General features: G+C 43.5%; 2 protein-coding genes across 5 annotated transcripts in view; one reads left to right on the top strand and one right to left on the bottom strand.

Annotated features, from left to right (window-relative positions):
• Window positions 1-5140, top strand: LOC136345230 (U3 small nucleolar RNA-associated protein 25 homolog). Of its 2 annotated transcripts, none has more exons than XM_066293326.1 (5): window positions 1-98; window positions 986-2201; window positions 2436-3096; window positions 3190-3366; window positions 3423-5140. In XM_066293326.1, exons 2-5 carry the CDS (start codon window positions 997-999, stop codon window positions 3588-3590), a joined length of 2211 nt encoding a protein of 736 aa, XP_066149423.1. In that variant the 5' UTR covers window positions 1-98; window positions 986-996; the 3' UTR covers window positions 3591-5140. The 2 variants fall into 2 exon arrangements, with proteins under 2 accessions (XP_066149423.1, XP_066149415.1); XM_066293318.1 differs by lacking the exon at window positions 1-98 and adding an exon at window positions 105-295.
• tara (taranis) overlaps window positions 4424-22928 on the bottom strand; it is a 27678-nt gene continuing 9173 nt past the window's right edge. Inside the window, exons 2-4 of one of the 3 annotated variants that reach the window (XM_066293412.1) lie at window positions 17803-17867; window positions 8056-8414; window positions 4424-7998 (exon numbers count right to left, since the gene is read on the bottom strand). In XM_066293412.1, the coding sequence (XP_066149509.1) occupies window positions 7311-7998; window positions 8056-8414; window positions 17803-17844 (1089 nt within the window). In that variant the 5' untranslated portion in view covers window positions 17845-17867 and the 3' untranslated portion in view covers window positions 4424-7310. Of the gene's footprint in view, window positions 7999-8055; window positions 8415-12576; window positions 12797-17802; window positions 17868-22928 lie in introns of those variants that run through there. The other 2 variants (XM_066293403.1, XM_066293420.1) reach the window with 2 other exon arrangements.

Raw genomic sequence — 22928 nt, forward strand, 5'->3', positions numbered from 1 at the left:
GTAATTGGACAAGCTGGGGTTATTCCGTCTTTCTCTAGCCCCTGGGGAACTGATAAAGACAGTCCATTAGGTTTCTGGGTTGTAATTCATCGTGCCATGTGAGAATTGTTTTCATATAATTTTTGCCTATTCGGAATTAGAAAAGTTGGGTTTTTATTACCTTTCCTAGTGTTTAAAACACGTAAAAAGTCTTATTCGAGGGTAATTGAAGCCTCAGCAACGGTCTGATAAACTTTCCTGAGGCTGTTACAGTAAAATTTAAAAGTTTAAAGGTCTTAAGTCTGGGGCACATAAGGTAAATTTCTCAAATTCAGTGATTCAACGGGGCTTTAATAACACTAAAGCGTTAAAAAGTTACTTAAACTGTTCAAATTAGTGAACACCATTTGGAGCATATTTTCTAGCAATCTCATGCGTTCCGTAATGGATATTATTGTTAAGACTTATTTTAACATCCTGCTGTAAGTTCAGCTCAAATGGATCTATATGGTAGATCTCATGTTTATAGACAGTCATAATAACAGGAAAATCGTAAGGAGGCTTAAAGATCCATTATTTCGTTGTATAAATTATACCCAATGGCTAAAAAAAATTTTTACGAACCAAATTGTTTTGAGAATATGTCAGATATACTTCAAGACGCCTTGAAAGCATCTCAAATTATTTACCTTGTAAATTCCTTGAGTTTGTACACTAAAATACCTCAGAAATCAGTCTTTCGATTTCACCTGAAATAAACACTTCAACAGTGGCTTTAAAAGTAGGAAATATAGTTCTTGATATAAATTTTAGATACTAAGAATTAACGCGTAATAGTTCTTAATATATTTAATTTAAGATGAATGTTGCTTTAGAGAGGGTTCATAGACATTTTATTTTATTCAGCTCCATTTGCCTCATGAAATATATGTAATTTAAATCACATTTTCTGGTGGTAGCAAGCAAATTTAATGGTACTACTTCATCATATTAACATTCTTTTCAGGTTTTCCAACCATGGGCAACCGTAAACTTAAATACCGGGACGTCGTTAAAAAGCAAGGTCCCAAAAGTAACAAACGGCCACCAAAGCACAATAAAAAAATCCCTTTCAAAAAACGAAAAGCTGAATTTCCGAATTCCAAATTGTCAAAAAAACCCAGATTTGAGGAGGCCCCTAAAAAACTTGTTCCTCTTCCAGAGAGTGAAAGTGAGGAGGAAGAGGAAACTGCAGTTGATTATATGCTGTTGCTACGAGAGTCATTTGGAGAAAAAATTCAGAAGATTAAAGATGAAGCAATGACCAGTGAGAGCAGCAGTGAAAGTGAGGAAGAACCGAATGAGGTTACAAAGAAACCTGGGATTGAAGATGCCTTAAAACTTAATGCTGATGTTGAGGAAAAAGCAGAGTCAGATGTTGAAGAAGAAGATAATTTGGAAAATTCAGAAGACCCTTTTGAAGAATCTGAAGATCCTTTTATAAAACATATCAGCTATGAATTACATCCAAGTTTGTTGGAGAATTTGGAGTCTTCTGGTGGTGTAGAAGTGCACAAAAAAACTTGGCCTCAGCTGGGAGCCTTAACAATCCAAATTCCCAAATGCCCACCAAATGAAATCAAGAAGACTTTACTTGAGACTACGATTTATGCAACTCCCGGCCCAATTCCCAAAAAACTAGACCCTAAATCCTCTGCAAGTGATTTGGGAATTAAATCTCAAATAATCCCCAATATACCACAATCCAACAAATCCCTCATTAATAAAGAAAAGTCTTTTTTAACCCCACTGCAACAAGAAATATTCTCAATAATCAATAATTACCAAGACCTTTACTACCCTGAAAGAACGTTCGATAATGCAGAAGAAATTAGATTTATTTACTGCCTTCATGCACTGAACCACGTGCTTAAAACCCGGACAAAGGTGCTGCACCACAATTCGAAGCTCTCCAAGAAAGATATAGTGGTTCCAGAGGAGTTCCGAGACCAGGGCTTGGTGCGGCCGAAAGTGCTGATAGTGACTCCTTTTAAGAATTCTGCATACAAGATTATTAACACTCTGATAGGGATAATGTTCAAAGACGATAGCAAGGGAGTGGTGGCAAATAAGAATAGATTCGTGGAGGATTATACGGGAAATGAGCTGCATTTCCCCAAGAAAAACCCGAGGCCTGAGGATTACGAGAAGATGTTTGCAGGGAATACAAGTGATGATTTCAAGTAAGGGAATGTTCTTTGATAACTGCAAAAAATAATCAACCGGGAACATCGCTACATTCGTCTTTTGTTGAAAAGAAATTAACTAAAACAAAGCGGAATAGTAACTAACAAACTATCATAACTTTCGCTTTTAAATTGTATTTCTCGAAAATTGGCGTAAACATCGAGCTCTGAAGTTGATACTCAACAATTACCATGTCGCCAAGTGACAATTCACTACTTCTCTCATTGCAGAATTGGCCTGAGCATGACTAAGAAAACCATCAAACTCTACGCAGACTTTTACGCCTCTGACATCATCGTGGCCTCCCCGTTGGGGCTGCGCACCATAATCGGTGCCCCCGGCGAGTCAGACCGCGATTTCGACTTCCTCGCCTCCATCGAACTCCTCATCCTTGACCAAACCGACGTGTTCTTCATGCAAAATTGGTTTCACGTACTTCACCTCTTCGAACACCTGCACCTCAAACCCAAAGAGTTGCACGGCACTGACGTATCGAGGGTGCGTCAGTGGAGTCTTAATCTCTGCGCAAAGTACTACCGACAAACGCTAGTGTTCAGTTCGATTATGTTACCGCATTTGGAAGCCTTATTTGCGAGGCAATGTTGGAACTATGCAGGCAAGGTAAAGGTGGCTAATAAGGTGGAGCGCGGGTCGGTGAACGGGGTCTACGTGCAGATGCAGCACGTTTTTCGAAAGTTTAGCGCTGGGAACGGTGTGGAGATGGTAGAGAAAAGATTCGAATTTTTCGTGCAAAAGGTGCTGCCCGCTCAGCGAGATTCGGGCATGCGTCAAACTTTGATCTATGTGCCCAGTTACTACGACTATGTGCGGCTGCGTAATTACTTTAAAAGTGAGGATTTGAGTTTTGTGCAGATTTGCGAGTATTCGAAGGTGAGTGTTTAGATGAATTTGTGGTTTTGAAAGGTGTTGCACTATTCTCATTTGAAACTATTTTATGCTAAATCACATTTTTATATTTACAAGGACTCAAAAGTAGCCAGAGCCCGCGATATGTTCTACCACGGAGATGCCCACTTTCTCCTCTACACGGAACGTTACCACTTTTACCATCGCATTAAACTCAAAGGCGTGCGTCATTTGATTTTCTACCAACCCCCCACTTACCCCCACTTCTACTCAGAGATGTGCAACTTGATGCAGGTGCTAAAATGATTTTTTGCTTGAGATTTTAAATTGGCAATTTGAGTATTTTTCAGGAGTACAACATGAACAAGAAGGTGGGGAGCATGGACAATATGTCGGTAACTGTGATCTACACCAAATTGGACTTGCTGCAGCTTGCCCCCATTGTGGGGACGGAGAGGGCCGTGAGAGTGACCGAGTCGGACAGGGACGTGCATATGTTCCTTACGGCAGGAATTTAGAGGGAATTTCATAATTATTTTTTATTGTATAGCCCCAAATTGCGTCCACAGAAATCCGACTTAAGTACGGGATGTTGCGTTAGGCACAGCTTTGCGGTTACTATTGTCCGGGCGCATTTCACAATTACATGAACTAAAGACTATTTTATGAGTTATCTTGAAATTAACGTGTTAAATGAAAGCACTGAACGGCCATTTGTCTAAAAGCATTTCTATAGAAAGTTTGGAAAAAATGTTTAGTAACGGACTTCCGTTTGTTGCGTTATTTTTTTGTTTTAATTCTGCAGATGGTCAAAGAAATTACATAATTCTAAGATGTTTATTATGGCGACCTCTCGGAGACAGTAGCGTAAGGTTGAAAGCAGCATTATAGAACTCGACCGCGAGAAAAGATAAATTAATTAATGGTCGCGCTCTCTCTAGGGCTATAGCGCAACGTTAACAAACATCATTATAGAACTTCAGTGTAATTTCGCACATTTTCAGCAGAGGGCGCTAGTAATTCTTTTAACTTTTGATTGCAAAAAGGCCCACATGCGCGTTCGAAGTTACCAGGCAAATTCCTACAGTGTTGGCGAGATATTTGGTACGTTATTGTGCAGAGCAAAGATTCTCATTGTCCTTTTGTTTCAATATTTCCTACTTCGGACGCAGTTTTTCACCTTTTTGCAATGACACGAATCCTTTTACTAATTTCTGATTGGAACCTGAAGTTTTTGTTGCTTAGTAGACTAGTAGAATCCCTCTATATGGAACATACATAGAATAGAGGGACTTGTGCTTCAGATATTCCTTACAAAAATCCACTTGAGCAGGGCAATGAAATAAGACACTGAAGTTTAATTCAATATATTAAAACATAAAAATATAAAACAATAAATGAGGTAATATGTATAATATACCGATTTAATTTTTTAACACCTAACATATTACATGATATCACATGTTCATTTGCACACATCCGAGTGTTGTACGTAAATGTAATTATTGACGAAACGTCGATGTGGGACGATCAAACACGGCATCGCTGCCGAGGGGGGCCCCTACAAGGCGTACAATCCCACCCTGTAGGGGCCTCAAACTTAAATTGAACGAAAATGTATTTTATTGCAGCCTTAGTTTTATCGAAAAATATCTTTTTTGAAGCTGGTTTTCTCTCTCTTTTTTTTTAGAATATTTTGAAAATTATTGGTGATTGCCATTTTTGCCAAAACTGAAGCCTTAACAGAGTTAATTTGTGCCCTCATATTATTATCTGTTCCAGCTTAGAATTTAGGCTTAAATTGACCGACACTCATACGAATTTCTGCTTTAGACCAAGGCAAGAGCTATGGATGAAACTTAAAGGCTTCTTCTTCCACTAAATCGAAATAACTCTAAGAGAATTATGGCGTTTACACTTAGACATTATTCTATCGCCTTCCTCATTCGAGAAGTCACTGGGGACGGTTCAAAAAGAGTCGTTTTTTGTGTTTTTTTCCTTTCAAAAGGGAGTTTTATATCAAACCTTAATACTGGCTCGTGACTTCTTGGCAGAGTGCGGCAAAGATGACTAGAGAAGTCACCCAGCGAAGAGCTATGTTAGGTAGTAATCAATTCAAGAGACTAAAAACTAAATGTTCAAGGAACTGCTTTGCTATAGTGTTTGAAGACAAGGATCCGCTCGCTGGGCCTTAATAATATCCATTACTTTACCGCCAAAAACCTTATAAATTTCACATTATAATTTCTTAAAACAGTTTTGTTATAGTAACGTTTATTTAGTTATGTACAAACATATACGCTTATAGCTACGCTTATATCCTCTCTTATGTACACTAGGCCTATTTACACAATAACTATATACAGGGTAGGTAGATATAAATGCCGGGGTGGCGCTAATATCATCGATTAGTGGTTTTTGCCTAAGTTCATTGAGCCACGCAGCGTAGATCTGCCTCCAGGGAAAAATGTATATATTCTAATTGCGTATAAAAAATAGCTTTGTCTTGTATAATAAAGGGTACGTCATTGAAATTAAGCACCATTTTGTTCGACAGACCATTTGAGAGGATTTTGAGAGGTGAGTGGACCCAAAAGCCTAAGCAAAGGGACCTACTTGGGTCATCCTCGGCAGCTCTTTGAGGGTCCAAACGAACTCTTGCAACCCCCTTTTTCGTACATTTTATAAAAGTGAAATGTGACCGTGAGAAACCGTAGAAATCGGATTTCGCGCCCTCTCTGAAAATTAATCGAAAACTGCAATGAAGATGGCGCCACTTCTGCCAACTAACTCCATTTGAAATTATTGTAACTAGTAGGAACAGGATGCTTTGACACCACTTCTGGGACCGAGAACCACCCTCTGGAATTTAGCAGGCTCGTACTTACCGAAGCTGTCGGGCGTTTAAGAGAGATTAAATGCGAGTGCGAAGTGCTGCAAAAGGAAAACTGCCACCTCTAAAGACGAGTCGGCAGTAATCAAATCAGGTTAGCGCCATCTACGAAAAACTCTTCTAAAACCTACTTCTTCGGCGTTTTAAAATGCAGGTGGCGTCATCTATGAAAATCAACTCTAATAACTTAAATCTAGGGCTATTTTGAGCTGGACTGACTTAAACAGAATTAACCCAAATTAATAAGTGCCATAAGTGTGCGAGTTTAGCGCCATCACTTGGAGCTGGGCAAAAGCTTTGGATTTTTATCGTCGCCATTTGTGAAGATTTACATTTTCAGACCATGGTAGAGAAGCTAAACGTAAGAGTAGAGATGTAGAAGTAGATATTAGGACGATCTCTGGGAGCGAGGAAGATGCGTTGAAATTTAGCTAGTATTATCTACGAAACAACCCTTTCTCTTTTCAGTTCTAATGGGCTGACGTCAATTGTTCCAAGCTCCGTATGAAAAGCGCAATACAGTAATTTTTAGCGTAATCAGAGCAATAGGAATTATTTTAAGCGGGCACAATCGATGAAAGATTGTCCATAACCTAAAACTCTCATCATTTTAGAGAATTTAAATATGAAATGCGGTGCACATCAAATTTGTAGATTAAGTTTGATTTGTTGTTAGAAAGAAAGCTTTTCAAGTTTAACTGGCGCCATCTGTGAAACACGTTTTATGCAATCCAGGTGTTTATCCATTTTGGAGAACTCCCAATGCCGAAGAGTTATTAGAGAAAGTTGATGCCATCTGTGGAGCCGCAGGAAAGCAAATGCTGAATTTAATTCTGTGAGCAATCCGAGGTTTCCCACAAATACCACCAAAAACTAGAATACATTGCGACTTTCCACTTGCAGGGAAAATCTCAGTTTAATCTCTAGTCTCTAGTACCAATAAGCGATATTTACCGACAGGTGGTGAAAACTAAATCTTCTAAAGTTTGGCTAATTCGCTTATATAGGGGGTGTCTCCCTGATTATGTGGTTGGTTTATCACACACCTAACAGTAAATTGATGTTCGTTGAAAAATTACGGCTAGGCAACCTTCAAGACTTTTGGGTCCTCTCTATTCAGAAGTGGCTCGCTTCTTAAGCCATCTACGCTGCGCCAAATAAGAATTAATTATTGAGCGATCGAGATCAAATTTCCGTTGGTTGGTGAGAAGTAAGTACCCACAAAAGTAACGCAACCGCCTTAATTGAAAAGAGCAGCTTTGCTCACGCATCGGCGAAAGAGTCCTAACTTAACTTACGGATCACAACCTGAGTAGAAGAGCAGAGCACCGCCGAGTGCTTATTGCTACGTGCCGCCCACTAACACCTGCACGAATCCGTCCCACTCGTTCACCGAATCAGTCCGTGACGTGGACGGTTCCTTCCACTCGTCGCTATTATTGCTGAGTCCGAGCTCCGCGTAGAGCTCGTTGTTGTTCATCGCCTCTAAGTCACTCTGGCTGGTTAGACTCAGCACAGAGCTCCAGTTGATCGGCCTTCCTAGCTCGCTATCTTCGTCCCCCAGGCCCGAATCAGTGTCGGGGGCTGCGCTAGGGAAGGGGGTGGCTCTCCCCGAGGAACAGGCCATGTCGCGCAAGCTCTGCTCATAGTTATTGGGCTCCGTGACTGGGCATGGCCTCGTGGGGGGAGTCATCTCGGGTAACATGGGGTAACTGGGTTCCGGCGGGTCCGCCTCCATCTCCCGCTCCAACCGCCTGAGAGTGTTGCAGATGAGCACCGACCTGCGCAACGAGGGGTCAGAGCATTGCCGGTACCTCGCCAGCTTGCACATGGAGAGGTTTAACACAGCCAGCCTTCTTTGTCGGTAGCAGGGCACGTGACACCACCGTGTCCTACCATCGCAGCAACGTACGCGCGTTTTCACCTGGGGCGAAGCACCTAGCTCCAGGTACGACTTCCCGTTCTCTTCGCAGCGGATTGTCTGTTGCTGCGGGGGCTGGTAGTACTGCCAATAGTCGGTTTGGGATTGGTATCTAAGGTAAATCTCCAGTAAAAAAAAAAAAAGTCCTCAAAAGGAAGAGCAAACATACCTCCCATAGGGTTGTTGAGGGACAGGAGTGGCAAACCTTGGGGGGTCAAAGGGGGGCACCATTCCGGCGCACTTCTCGTCGTCACTGAGCTCGTCCTCGAACTCGTCGTCGTCAAACTCGTCCTCGCTGAGTAGCGAGGCCGCCAATGAGGGCGTGGGTGCTCGCCAGGCGTCCGCCGCGGGCACCGCCACCGCCCTCAGGCGGGCGATACAGTCGTCGCTGCTCGTCGATGCGGAAGAGGATGACTCCCACTTACAAGATTTCGCATTCGGGGTCACTTCGGCGTCCAAAGACTCGAACTTACGCTTTCCGGTTACTACCGCTGTGGTGGTCGCCTGCAAACCCATCATGGCACAACTCTGAAACAAGAGAAACTCCCATTATTATAACGTTAATTGCAGGAGGGTAGTGTTAGAACATGTTGCCATCTGTATGACAGTTAAATAAGCTTAAAACCTGGAACGGAACATCGAGAACGCCACCTACGTTAACTGAAACAGATTGTATTAAAATCAAGACAGGGTATTTTAGTGAGAGCGCAAAATTTCCTTGAGTTAAGTTGTTGTAAAGAAAATCATGCAAAAGACCTCTCATCGGGTTAATTGAAATGACTTTGATTTCATAATTCATCAAGAAACTCCGCCTTATCACGTGAAAAATAATACACATTTAATGTTGAATTTCCAATAAAATCGTTTAATTCATTTATAGTTTCGCAGGCGCCATCTGTGTGAGAATGGCAGAAACTGCGCAGTGGTGCTAGCAGGATAGGTAGTTGGTTGTGCCACAGAGAGCGCCAATAGTTTTCACAGAAAGAGAATCAAGTTTATTGTACTTCCTGTTATCCTCCGCAACTGAACGCGATCGAGTTTCTGAGTATAATTTAAATTGAAGCCTTGCGGTTGTCGCACAGGTGATATCTCAAATAATGAAATAATTTTTTGGTGATTTCGGGAGACAGACAAGACATTTATTCTTAATCAGTTGTTTTGTCCTTTTTAGATTGACCGTTACCAACACCATCTATAAGCCAGTGGCGAAGAAGATAAGTGCATCACTTTAGGATTTTCAACTTCTATGGGGAGCGTTCAGTTAAAAGCTTCCCAACTCCGCATGTCAGTTTACTATATGATTATTCATCTTACGATGTTAATGTAATGGTAGCTAAGTTATTAAGAGGAAATATCTCGTCCGGGTTGCCCTCTGAGATGCCGGACAACCTGTTATTATAAGACTCATTTGCCTACAACTAATAATGCCCCGGCAATGGGCAGAGTAGTCTTGGCCATGTATGTGACAGCCGAGAGGAGCCAGTAGTAAATTATTGCGTTCTCTAATTGCACAAATAAGTCGCCGCCGAACGAGGCAAAGTACGCCGCTGTTGCCAGGTCTACAGGGAGATGTATTTCGCCCTCTAAAATCTGGTAGAAGTACTAGGGACGGAAGTCTGACTGTCTTCGCTAGGGAGCAATAGCAGTCAGTTGTTTTGTTGCTCGTAAGAACGCCATCTAAAAGTTGGTAGCCGCATTAGGGGATGAAACAGTAGTGCGCTCGCTAAATGGCGCCAGCCATCAGTGTTTTTACTGCCATTGGCATCTAAAGTCCGGTAGCTTTACTTAGGGTTGTTGGCGCTATCTTTACAGGATGTTAGTCATTGCGTAACATGTCTTCATGTTATTTTCATGTTTTTGCCGGCTCTAGGGCACTCAGCCAAAGCTAAACGAAGGCAAAAATAAGCGGTTCTAACGCGCTGTCGCTCGTATTTCGAAACAGGATGTTTTTAACGATGATATAGCGGTTGTGGCATTTCTTGCAACTCCGCCACTTGGCAACGCGGCCCCGCGTTCGTGTTGTAAACGTCCCATGGTCGAAAATAACCTTGAGGAGACGTAGTTTCTCATGACACAAGCACAGGCGAGCGAACGAACGGGCGATCGGCCTTCGACCAAGTAAAACCGGCCCCGTGATGCCGCGTTGCCACGTTTAAGTTGCCTGCGGGGCGTTGCCACATTTCTTTTTGGGAAACCTTCAAATTCGCCATCAGAGATTAGTCCAAATTTTAGGAAAAAAAATGCAATTAACGCCTAATTATGGTTGAAAAGGTGGCAGCATGGTCGTTGCGTGTAGAACCGCAGTACCACCAGCACTAGGGAAAAAAGGTAATGAGCATTTTTTAGGCAATTTGGAAGGTTTCAGTGGAATTTTCGCGATGGAGAGTGCCGAGTATTGAGCGCGCACCATCCAACAGTACTCGGGGTACTTTGGATGGCAATTTGCTCCTACGTCACATGTTATTTGTCGAGGCAGCAGCGTTATAATTATTATTATCTACAGTACCGAGAACAACCTTGCGGGTTTTTGATGCAGTGGCGTTTTGGCGGCTTTCCGGGGTACCACCATTTATTTTATAGAAGAAAAAGCAGGAGCTTGTATCGGGAATAAAAAAACGTTTTTTAACACCAACACGGCAATGAGTTCATCACAGAAAGAGTTTCGATCTTTCCTCAACGTCTTTACCCTAAACCAATACACGTGACGCGCCAGTGGCGTACGGGGACTTCAACTACCTATATAAAACCACAAATCCTGGATTAGTTTAGACTCCTAGATTGCTTCCACATTAATAATCGCACCACTGTGGTTTGTTTTTTTATTTTTTGGAGTTGCTGGTTAACGTTTACGTGAAATTCGTGTTCATTTTAACTTTTGTAGCAGTGGCGTCCGAAGGGGTGAGGGGGTCAGCGTTGGAGATATAACTTGTGCACTTTGAAAACTATAATATTCGAAAAATCACTAACTGAAAGCAATATCTGCACACCTCTGAGACTTTGTCGAGACATAAACACGAGTGCACGTGGCAATGTGTAAAAAACGCGCTTACTTCACTTAAAACACAGCGGCTTGGTGCGAACACTTCAAGGGTCAATTCTAATTAGCCACATAATTGTTCAGATTATTGGCGAATTAAATTAAAAATTTCCCATGTTCCACTACTAAATTCCCGGCAGGATTACAGTTCTATGAAGTTTTAGCATGTAGCGATTTTTTTTTTAATTTATAGAGGAGTAGCGGCGCACGAGGTGAGGATTAGAAAGTTTCTCTCATGAAAAATTTAAAAACAATAAATCAACATATGCACGTCCCTGATTTCTTGCAGATCCGTTGACAAAAGCGCTCTGACCAAAACGTAAAATAGATGCTCCATTTAAAACATATTTAGACAGTGTTGTACCGGACATTCATCAGGAGAACTTCTCGCTTATGTGCCAGTAGTGGTTTACTTTCTGGGTAATTTAATTCGAAAAATTAATTATTACTACGAGACTGAGTTTTCTGCAGGTTTAAAGCATTTTGAGTCTCCTACAAGCAATAAGCGTTTGGACCGAGCGCAAAGAGACACAGCGGCGTCGCAAATTGCTATACTGCTTGCGAAATATTTGAAAAATGACTACTTCGAAGTTAATAATCTTTCGTCAGTGGATTTTTGCAGCGTCGAAACCGAAGTATTAGCAGTGAAAGATAAGGTATGCACCGTCGTAGAAAATAACAGTAGTGGATCCTACACACTTCAGAGAGTTTGATCAGCAAATGGTCAGGTTCGTGGCTATTGTAATTGGAAAATTAATGACGATACGCCAATGCGCCGTCTTGAAAATTGAAGTGTGCTTAACATTTAATAGAATTTTCATTTCAGCGGAGAGATATACAGTGGCATAGCAGCTGACGATGATGAGGGTTCAGCAGTAAAAGATTTAGAAAACTCACTCCTTGTTAAAAAAAATTACACCAACCTTGTTTGAAATTAACACTTGCACGCAAACAACTTGAGAAATGCGCCTGAGCGCACGTTCGATTAAATGTAGTAAAAAAGCAGTGGCGCAGATCTGTAGTTTAGCAGTCCACAAGAACTGCTCGTTCGTTTTTTTTGGACGCGATGATAACACGCCATTGGGATCCTGAATAATCAATTTCGATACTACACCTGTCAGGCGTGCATTAGAAGGCAGAGGCGTTCGTTTTGGGTGTGTTTCTACACTATTAAACTCCCAACCCCAATATGAAGCAAACCGAACACTACGTCGGGGGATCGGAAAACCCTTTTTCGCCTATGGCGAATAATAAATGTGTCAATAGGTTAACCAAACCGAGGGCGTGTCCCTTAAGTATTTTTGCTGGAAAAATGATTTTGAGTCTTTAGTCTTCCAATGCAGTGCGGGTTGTCATTAATTCTCCCTAGTCAGTGGCGCGTTATCCAACGGCAAAAACACGCCCGAAGGGGGCAAAAAGATGAAAAAGTAAAGAGAAATTCTTGGTGTTGTGTGCGAGGTTGGTGAACGGCGTTCCTCAGCTCCGCTCGTTACGAGCCGTATAATCTTTTTCTCTGCTTTTATATAAGTGCGCGCTTTCTATTTAATTTACTCCTAGGCCACTTGGTCGTAACACTTTTCAGTAGTGATAGTGTAAAATTTCGAATTATCTATATATATCTTTGGTTCGCTTGGAAACAATTGAGGTACTTACAGTGCTGGCAGTGGCGCCCGGGGAAAGATGAGGGGGCTCACGGGTTACTAGACACATTTTCACTTGTGAATACGGCGCACAGGCATAAAAATATTTTAAGAATCAACTGCACATCAACACTCAGAAAGACGAATTCGAATAGCGTGCGAAGGGCCCAGTGAAATGGTTCGAGGGCACGCACCTGCGCAATAGAGCGAAGTCCTTAAAGTTCCTACCTGGCTTAGAACCTCGCAAGGAAGGCCGTAGCGTATTATAGTAGTGCCATTTACGGCAGATGGGAGGTTGGGTTTCAAGGCCCATTTCCTTGAAGGCTTTTTTGCACCCCATACGGACTAAGGTGAAAAAAGAGAGGGACTTTCCAGCTCAAATAAATAATCTACGCCAGTGATTTTTCGAAGCGCAGCTTCTTTATGGGTCCACAGTTTACTTGAATTATCCAGAAACAACTCATCAGAAGTGGAGAAAGGGGGCGAACGCCCATCTTTATCCCACGTCAGATACTCTATAATTTGCATATTTCCGTGTAATAAATTCGTATTTAAATCAAGTAACGTGCACCCCTGGTTTTTAGTAAAATAACTAGCATAAATCTGAAGATATTCTTATTTGAGTAGAATAACGGGCGGAATAGGGGCAAGGAAGGAAGGAGGTAGGCACCCACTGCAATCCATTCATAAACTCTTACATTTATAATTGACTCCCATTCAAACGAGCTAAGTGCGCTACTGACTTTCAATAAGTTAAAGTATTTATACAGTGTTTAAGAATTTCAAAGAATTCTGGTTTCGTTAAAGAAAAATAGAGGCGTAAAGGAGGGGGTCTCATTGTAAGCTGCGATGATTGTCTATTATTGTTTTCGAGGAAATTTGCTCTCAAAATTATATTTAAAATCTCTTAAAAGTTCTTATTTAGCTGAAAAAAAACCACTGGGGTACTAAAAGAGACAAGAAAGGGGGGATCAGTGTTGAATTCAATATTCATTTAAAACTATTATAGTTTTGACGAGTTACGAGTATTGAAACCAGCAACATACGCCACTGGTTCTCAAGGAAATAGACGCTTACACTGACGACTTAAAATGGTGCAGAAAATCTCTAAAATATCTTATTTAATGGGGATAAACGGGGTTGTGGAAGAGAGCGAGGGCCGCATTGCCCTCCTTTTTTTCAGATTACGAATTTATGACCGTTAAAACAATTCACCTCTGTCACTGATGTTCTAGAGAAAAAAACTTAAAAGGACAGTTAAAATCTCTAAACATTTGCGGTAATTGGACAAGAATCGACAAGCTGAACCGGTAGTCCTGCGACGATTGGGAGGCATAGAGAAAGGAGGGCTGCGCTACTGATTTTATACAGAGTGAAGTAAAAAAAAAAAAAAAAAGAACGTTTGGAACACCAGTTTATTCATGTCAGTTCGGGATAGTTCGGGTCCTTGTAGCTGGAATTGAACACCATTTTACGACGAAATTCTGAGACAGCAAAGCAGAAAGGGGCAAAAAAGTCATACATCAACCAAGGCAATTTCGCCCTCTTTTAACACGTTTCTCATGAAATCCTGAGTGACGTTTGGGCCTTAAACAGGTGTCTCAAGTCACTTTTGTCATCAACGAGCCATTTCAAGATCAACCGCAAACATTATTACCGCATAATGGGGCCCTTCGGCGTATGCCCATTCATGTGGCGCTTAAATTCCGTATACGGCCCGTGGGGCAGGTCTCGGGTTTCTTTCTTCAATTAACAAGTGCACATCGACCCGTTTCAGCTTATTTATCCTAGATTTATGATGTACAACCGAGACGGACGGACGATAATCGATTTCGACACCTCAGGATTGTGTATGGAAAGTCGACTCGAATTATTTTAGAATTTATTGCGGTGTAAACTGAGCCAAAGGTACCCTCTTTAATGTAATTACGCAATAGAGGTTGTAATCTGTCATTGGACGACGTAAGAGGGATGAATGTGGGACTCGGGAAACCTATTTCTTAACGTGAACGAATGCTCGGTCATAGTCATTTTCTTAATGGCTGGAAATAGAGTAACTATGGGCTGCAGCAGTGAAGATTAATAAAGTGCGATATAAATGAGCGTGAAAATTATAGGTGAAATGGACAAATTTGATGGAATGGCTTGGAGGATGACCGAATTTCGAACATATGATTTGGTCAAAACCAAAGAAACAGCAAATCAGGGATTATAAATTTGTGATTCCTGCCCCCTTATGTAGGAAAGTATGATTCAGATTTGATTTGTTGTAATAGGCCAGTAATATACCTTTTTCCCAAATCGAAAGAACAAGCCTCACGTGAGCCGAACATGTCAAACCACACCCCTTCACGAGCATGAACGAGCGAAATATGCCAAATTTTATGAAAGGGCCGGCAGAATCACAGGATCTAAGATATAGTGATTTTTTCGAGAAAAAAAAACCTGTATTTGGTCCTCTGTGTACCAAATCTGCGAATATTACTTCCTTCTTACACCTCAAAAGTTAAATTCCTGTGAGAGTCGATTCAACGGTCGTCTAAGTTGAATCACCGGATTTCCGTCCAAGTGATTTCTCCGACTGACGTTAACTTGATTTTTGACTTCTCGAGGTCAAATCCTCAAACAAAACCACATTTTCTTTTAATATCCTGGGGGCCTCACGCACTAAAACAACTGTGCTAAAACCCAAGCTACCCTCATATTCTACCTGGGGTTGCATCTGCTGACCATATTTCTGGTCCGAATTCCTACTACGACCCTCAGGTAGTTTTTCAAGAGGCCTCCTAGGCAATTGCCGGATTTAACCTCACATTCTGACGAAGACAGTTAAAAAGCTGCAAGTTTAGGAACGGAGCCCTTCACTCCGTCCCTGAACCGGCAGTCAAAGAGAGGGCGAGGATTAGTAACATGAACGCGGGCCCCAGGGTGACAGGCGGCCCCTCTGTAGAGGGGCTCGTTCAACCGACCTCGCCACCCTTCTCGGAACTCCGACCGGGGCTGACGCCACCGCCGCTATAGCTGCCTTGTTTTTCGACCCTACTGCAAGGTTGCCACGCTTCGCCTTCCGAAATATCTGACCATCAAACGCACCTAGTCTAGATGCCCAGCGTGTGTAGTGGACAACTGACCTTCCGGACAGTTGCGGTAATGGTCCAACTGTCCCTACAAAAATTGTGAAAAATGTTGGAAGGGTTGCGCGGAGGAGACGGCAACGCCGCTCCGAGGTAGGGTCGATTTATGGGGCGCATTGGTTTGGCAAAATTCGTCGCACGGATGTATGGACGGTTATTTTTCGAACTGTCAGGGTAAATGGGTCGTAATACGGCCGAATTTAGAACACGTTTGCGCGAGCCCGCTAGAGCAGAACTTCACAGTCAGAATGGCCGTAAAGTGGTACGGAAATATCTAACTACCAAGAGACAAGATCGGCTTAAAATAGACGTTTAATCTGTCATTTTGGCCACCTTGGAAAAAGAGAGGAGCAATCTTAAATTCCAAAATGCAGTCTCCAGGTCGTTGCCTCATGACATGTGCCCATGCAAATAAATTTATGCCATATTTAACCGTCAGGATGCCAATTTGAGTCCGATGCGTTTTTTTTTCTAAAAATCGTCTCGTCTTGCACAAAAAGATTGTCCCGCGGGATCACCAGATCTAACCCAAAGTGATTTCACTATAAAATTGATTTATTGAGACTTATATTGTTCAGTAATGCTGGCGCTGGGTCGCTGGTTCATCTAATGCGCGGGAGCAACAGAATTTAATAGGAACGCCCGATCTAGCTCAATGAAATGTTTCCCGAAACCGCCTTAGCAGGCCCGCTACTTAGTAGAATTGCATCGAAGCTGCTTCTCTCCTCCACACACACCTCTTTCTCTGACCTACGAAACTCGAAACCCTAGAAAGAAATGAAAAGAATGTACAAACGTCGTATGTAAATAGGAGTGGGAGTCGAAAAAGTCGCAAACCTCGACTCCTTTCCCTTTCAGTCAGATTTAAATGCGCCCCAAACAGTATACAACCGTCCCTGCCACGAACAAAGTGATCCTTTTTCGAAGTTTAAATTTCTCATCTCCCTTTCGCGTGGGGGAGCGGGGCCCCATTAATTTTCTCGAGAGGGGCGCTCGCTCTCCCGAAATATATCCCCCTTACGTTCGCCGTATTACTCTTCGTCTCGTTTCGAAACAGGATCGGGCTCAGACCCGTCCGGCTGTTGGTGGCTCGGCGTAGAGTGGCTGCGCCCGGCCCTGAGTCGAACGGGGGCAAAAACAGACTACGCGGCAAAAAACAACCCCTGCCAGCTAAAAAGAGAGGACTCCTGCCGCCGTCGATCCGAACATTCCAAATTAAAACGACGTAGCAACCCGAGCGGCGCGTCGTAGTTTGTTTTTGCCGGCGTCATCAGGAGGGAAAGGGGAACGGGGGTTTCCGGCCAATGAGAGCGCGGAACGTTCCCCCTGCCACCCTCGTTGCGGCTTTGCGGACCCCCCAGAGCGCTGGGGGTTTGCGAGCGATAACGAACCGAGCAGGGTTTTATTTTCGAATTTCGCCGGAAGGTCAGAGGTGAAACTCTTTAGCGTTAATCATCCTTTTCCTGCTACTCCTCGAACTTGAATACTAGAATCAAAACAAATTGAAAGCGCCTAATATTTAGTAGTTTTAGTAGTAGGCGCTTTCAAACGCTTCTCCAGAGTTCTTGGAGCGCATTTGAACTCAGCTGCAGGGTGTTTTTTTAACGTTGTTTTTGAGGTAATTTCGAAAATAGCTCTTCACCGTACTGCATGCAGGGCAATGTCGCAAAGCGCCTGCGTAAGAGGGCGGGCTCTGTGAGCCATATCAATACTCGGAGCGCCCTCCCACCACCTACGGGGGGAGATGGAAGCAAAAAAAGCACGTGGCATCGCGGCAGTTTTAATGCAATTATCTGTTATTGTGTTCGGGGAGTTATCCCAGTGGATTCACGTGGAACTCTGCTGGTTTTTGGAGGGAGTCGCTTTTTTCGAGCGGCGACATGACGGGAGAGTCGATTTTGTTTTTGAAGCCGTAGTTTTTGCCGCCCGGAGGGGATGACCGGCAAGATTACCAGATTTAGGCCCTGGCGACAAATCTGCGCTGTACTAGAACAGTTCTGGGTGTTCATAGGAACATCCTTAATAATGACAATCATTTGAGATGTTCTTTGGTGACGCAAAGAAATATTCGTGAGATTACTAGGGATGTGCTGTTATTATCATACCTTAGTGCCTTCGCGTGCCTGCCCTCGCCTACGCACTCCCATTCTCCGAGAAAGGTCTAACTAACCTGAAACAAGAAAAAAACAAAAAGTAAATACTTAATTCTCTCTCTTTCTCTCATCAATTCAATCTCGCATCGATGGAATTCTAACTAGCGACAATCTGGACATTGCGGGGCTTTTACGAGAGAGCCGTGCCAAGTGAGTACCGTTACGCCGGTTGCATAGTTGAGAATTAAGCCCGACGTGCCGGAATTAAGGCTATCTAACAGGCAGCGCAGCGGGCTTTTTATTTCACTCGACTATCGGAAAACCCGACTTAGGCGTTGGATTTCTCTTTTCAACAATGGTACTGCTCTGGGTACTCAAGCGACCTAACGGAAACTTCGTCAGAAGCCGAATACAGATGTTTGGTTGCTCTGAGAACCGAGCCATACACTCTGGAAAGCTCTTAGAGATAATAAGGAAACCTAGAGAAAGTGTTGTCCAGCGAACTAGAGCACGCTCAAGATCCTAGAGGTCCTCACGGAATAGGTTGAATAACATGAACATGACAATAGTAACCGCAGGCCCCTATAATTATTAATGTGAAGCAAGAAAGCGGCCGAAGTAGTGCAGGGCATTGACCTGAACTCGATAGGGAATTTGAAAGTCCCTAAAGTTCTTTCTCAAGTGGCAGCATTTTGACAGCTCGTTCCGGTATTCTCATGATTCTACCAATTAAAGCCTTAGGTGAAATGTTGGCGGCTAGTTTAAGATGACCGACTTCATATGAGGTGATGTGACGTCGAAATGGCAAATTTGACGAGATGGCCGGCACGTTGACCAGATCAGAGTAATAGTGGTATATGCAAAATCAATTAAACGAGCCTCATGGGTACCAAAGCTGCAATTCGTATGTCTTACGGAGCAAATATTTACTATGTTTCTCGAAATGGTCGTTCAGGTCTTGATTCCCATTTAATTATTAATTCCGGCAGAAATTTAGTACGGTTCTATAATATATTGGAGATGTTCTGGGGCATTTAGAGCTGCGAATCACTCTGAAAACATTTTTTTTTAATGTTCTTCCATGCGTGGGATGTATATTAACAAAAGTCCGGGTCTGTACCGATTTGGGGCCCCCGGTAACGACGTGGGCCGATATCGGCCGAACGTTGTGTCTAAACTTATCGCTCGAAGGGGGTTCGGTAAGGTCGAATTTCGCTCGTTTCGGTGTGCTCTGCGCGCAGCGCCATGGCCGTATGCGCGCTCTCACGGCAAAACAAACAACGTCGAGTTTCTTGGCTCGTAACCGTTCACAATAAGGCGAGGAGAAACGTTTTCGAACCACTTGTTTACTTCGCATTCGTTATTATTATTATTATTATTATTATTATTTCTCCAGAAGCCTAAAAATAGGCCGGGAAGTTGATGTTTATGGTTCACTCGACATCTCAGGAAAGAATATCTCCCTGAACGATCACTAGATGGCCTTACTCTGTTACGCACAAAGACAACGGCCTTGTCCCAGTTGCATTTCAACTCGGGGAATTTCCTAATGTAATGCGACTTTAATTTCGGTTGGCCCACACCAGGCCGATGTCACAACCGATCCACTGTCGCCAAACTAACGGGAAAATCCCATTCATACAGGTGCCCTTTTGTCACGTACCTAATTTCGCCCGAGGTGTTTGTTTACATTCTTCGGTGCCGACAAGTGCATCCCCACATGCAACGCCTTATTATTACCCTCGCTCGACTAACCGAGAACTGTTGAATGAAACTTTGTGTGGGTGTGTGTGTGTGTGTGTGTGTGTGTGTGTGTGTGTGTGTGTGTGTGTGTGTGTAAAGGTGTGCGGCAAGGGAGAGAACTTGTTGATTAACGGATGGGAGTTTCGATAGTTTAAATGGGGTCAAGGTGGTGGGGCTCCATCGCGGGCGAGAGACCGAAAAATATTTTTCTCGTGCCGAATCATAAGACTGTAAAAAGAAAAAAGTCCTGCGGTTTGTTTCTCTAGCTTAGACTTACTCACAAAGACTCAGGAGTATGATGTTCAGATCTAAACATTTTTGTGTTGTTCTCGGGGATGAACCTGGTTGGCTACAGTCCTCGACTCCCACGCCTGGGACAGAGGCGGGCGAACCGGAAAATATATTTCTTTGTGTCTGATCTTGTAGCAGTAAAGAAAGACTGATCAGTGCAAAGTTTCGGCTTTCTACTACAGCTTTTTCTAATAAAAGTTCGGGTCTGAAGGTTTGTTTTGTACCTTAGATAGGTAATTCTGCTGTTTTGCTATGCTCCCAGCTCTGGATTTTTCTGTGCCTCGAATCTTGTAATAGTAAAGCGTGAGAAGAGCGACGTTTTGGGCCTCTGGTCTAACTTTCCCCATTAAACTTTCCACTATATTCCGGCGACCACACCGGAACACCTTTTTCTTAGTGTACATCCCGAAGAGGGAAAATCCAACGCTTGTTCGACGAAACGAGTCCCCCCTTCAAGAGCAAGAGAACGGACGAGATTTAGGTTCGAACTTCTCTGTGACATTTCTAGGGGACAACTAAGGGCTCCCGCATTTGCCTTCTCTTAAATCGGCGACTGCAATGAATTACATGCTTCTTCGTGTAAAATATTATAAACGTGAAGCGTGACGAGTATAAATATTTAGGTTTCTGATGTAGATTCTCCCATTAAAGCTCAGCAGTATGAAATGAGGTCTGAAGATATCTCACATACCGCTAGAGGATGATTCCGTTTTCTCGTCATAGTAAATCGCCAAATCCGGGGCTGCGGCGAACAGATCGCAGAAGATTTTCTTGGTCATGGCTGAGCCCCCTTAAGGACAACTTCGCTCTATCGCAGGTCAACATCTGCAGGCCATCATTCTTCGACCCGAGGTTAGATGGTTAGCGAACAGCCCTGCTGCTTACTGAGCTGGTTGTTTTTCTTGCTATAAAACCTCAAAACCGCAAAATAATGCCATTTACGAGTTTTTTCTGTCACGGGTATTGAACTCGTTACAAAAGCATGGTGTCGAGACGCGGCGTTCCATCTGCCAGTTCTTAGACTCGACTCTGGTCCTCCGCCATTCGGGGAGGTCGGGCTTGTCCATTAGGCAATATCTTCCCAGCGCAGATATATGGAACGGGAAGTTGAGCCCCGATTTTCTGGCCGCTAACTATCTTCGGACGGTGAGTTCAGGTTTCTGTCATTCACCTTGTTTCGACATTCCGGCCTCCTCACTAAGGCGAATAAGATACGCCTGATGGCGTTTTCTCTCCTTTCATCTTTCGAAGCGTTGGTCTTATTGACGACTTAAATTTCTTCGGTATTGTCCAGGTACATGGGACAGGGGTTTTACGTTCTTGTCGCTATCGCTGAAAGACGACTGTCGCTCATGATGCGAAGTTTCTTGGTCGCATTGGACAAATTCCAGATACTCTTGTCCAACGTGTTTTCGCAGCTACTACCGAGGGATGAGTGTGATTTTCTCTTGGGCCTCAATGCAGGCAACTCAGCATGTGGAGCGTTGCAGGTAGTGCTCGCTAGGGGCGGGTACGTCAACTGCCGACGGTGTGGTGGTGGCCTCTTCAAACCACCGACCTCACGCTCGAGACGTGTGCAATATCTCCACTCTAAATCATCAAAACCCACTGAAATAATCAGAGAATGTCGCTGGCGCTAAAACAAATGCGACCGCTTAATCACCGGTGATTTATCTATTTCCCGCACGGAAAAGGAAATACACACGCCGGACGGCGCTTCCTCGCCAAATCGGTGCCAAGAATGCAGAGCAATTAGACGTTCCGACACCTGTTTATCTCCCAGACGTAAATAATCAATTAGCCGCCGTCCGGAGGGGGAGAAACAATATCGGCCGTGACCCGGCAATAACTAGATCGACCGCGCGAAAACCACATAAAACAACAAACCATCAATCCAAGGGGGGGGGGGGGGGAGAAGGGGGAAATCTCTTTAGCGGCTGCGGCACTAACCTGACCCAACGACGCGATCATATTTTCATGTCACATGTGATGCGCCTCCTGAGCCTAAATCGCATTGTCGCGTGCCGATGTCATCGCCTACGCAATCGTTACCGCCTAGGAAATAATTGCGAAAACCCCTAGAAATTCTTCTTCTCCCCCTTTTGTCTGTCAAACGTCTTTTTCTGTCAAATATCAAAGGATCAATCTGATAAATCTCCTCCGCTGCGAACACAGGTTTAAATCCAGCTTGTCGGGCGGTCGATATCCCGACCTTTTCGACTATTAGAGCAGTAAAAACGAGGCCTAACTGCCAGGTAAATGAGACCGGGTCCATTGACCCCGCCGGCAGACGGAAGGAATCCCCACAAATACCTAATAAACGGAGGAAAGGGTCTCCCTGACCCGATTCCGCGACTTGGCAACCCCCCCGATGATATGCCGTCGTCCCGATCAAGTGTAAACACGTAATAACGTCATTAACTTTTAACGAGTGTTGTGTGTGTAAAGTGCGGCAGTCGTGACGTCGCTCTGAAAAGGCTTAATCGACATTGACCGAGTTAAAAAGCCATCAATAAAACAAATCGGTCGAGAGGGAATCACAATTAAAAAACAATAAGCGGGCCGAGCCCTCGCGCGATGCACGTAAAAAACGGGTTTTATTTATTATTTTCGGCGTCGAAAGCGAACGAAAGTGAAATTATTTATTGATATTGTTGCACAGTGGCGGATCGAGCTGTGGGAAGTACCAATAACACCCGAGAAGTCTCGTCGATAATGAGGCACATCTCTAGTCGACGAAATTAAAAATCCCGCATCCTCTTCTTCTTCTTCCTCTCCTAGGAATGCGATGGCCATTCGGCGCTGCCAACGTCCGACCTGACCTGAGTCAACTGCGTCATTATGGATTCAAGATCCTTCATGAAGAAATATGTTCTCCGGCGAGACCGCCACCATCTCAGCTCTGGCAGTTTAAAGGGAAACGCAATAGTTTAGTTTTAGTTCGGTCAGAAATGGCTGAAGTTCCTCTCTGAGCAATGACGCGAGCTCGGAGAGATTCTATAGTGAGAGCGAAGAAAACTCCTATAGAGAGAAAGCCGACTTTTTCGCGTGTCATTCCCAAATCTACGCCGCTTGCTCTCTGCTAGGGAGGTTTTTCACGTATC

This window comes from Euwallacea fornicatus, chromosome 2, assembly GCF_040115645.1.
Source record: "Euwallacea fornicatus isolate EFF26 chromosome 2, ASM4011564v1, whole genome shotgun sequence".
Classification (NCBI taxonomy): Eukaryota; Metazoa; Arthropoda; class Insecta; order Coleoptera; family Curculionidae; genus Euwallacea; species Euwallacea fornicatus.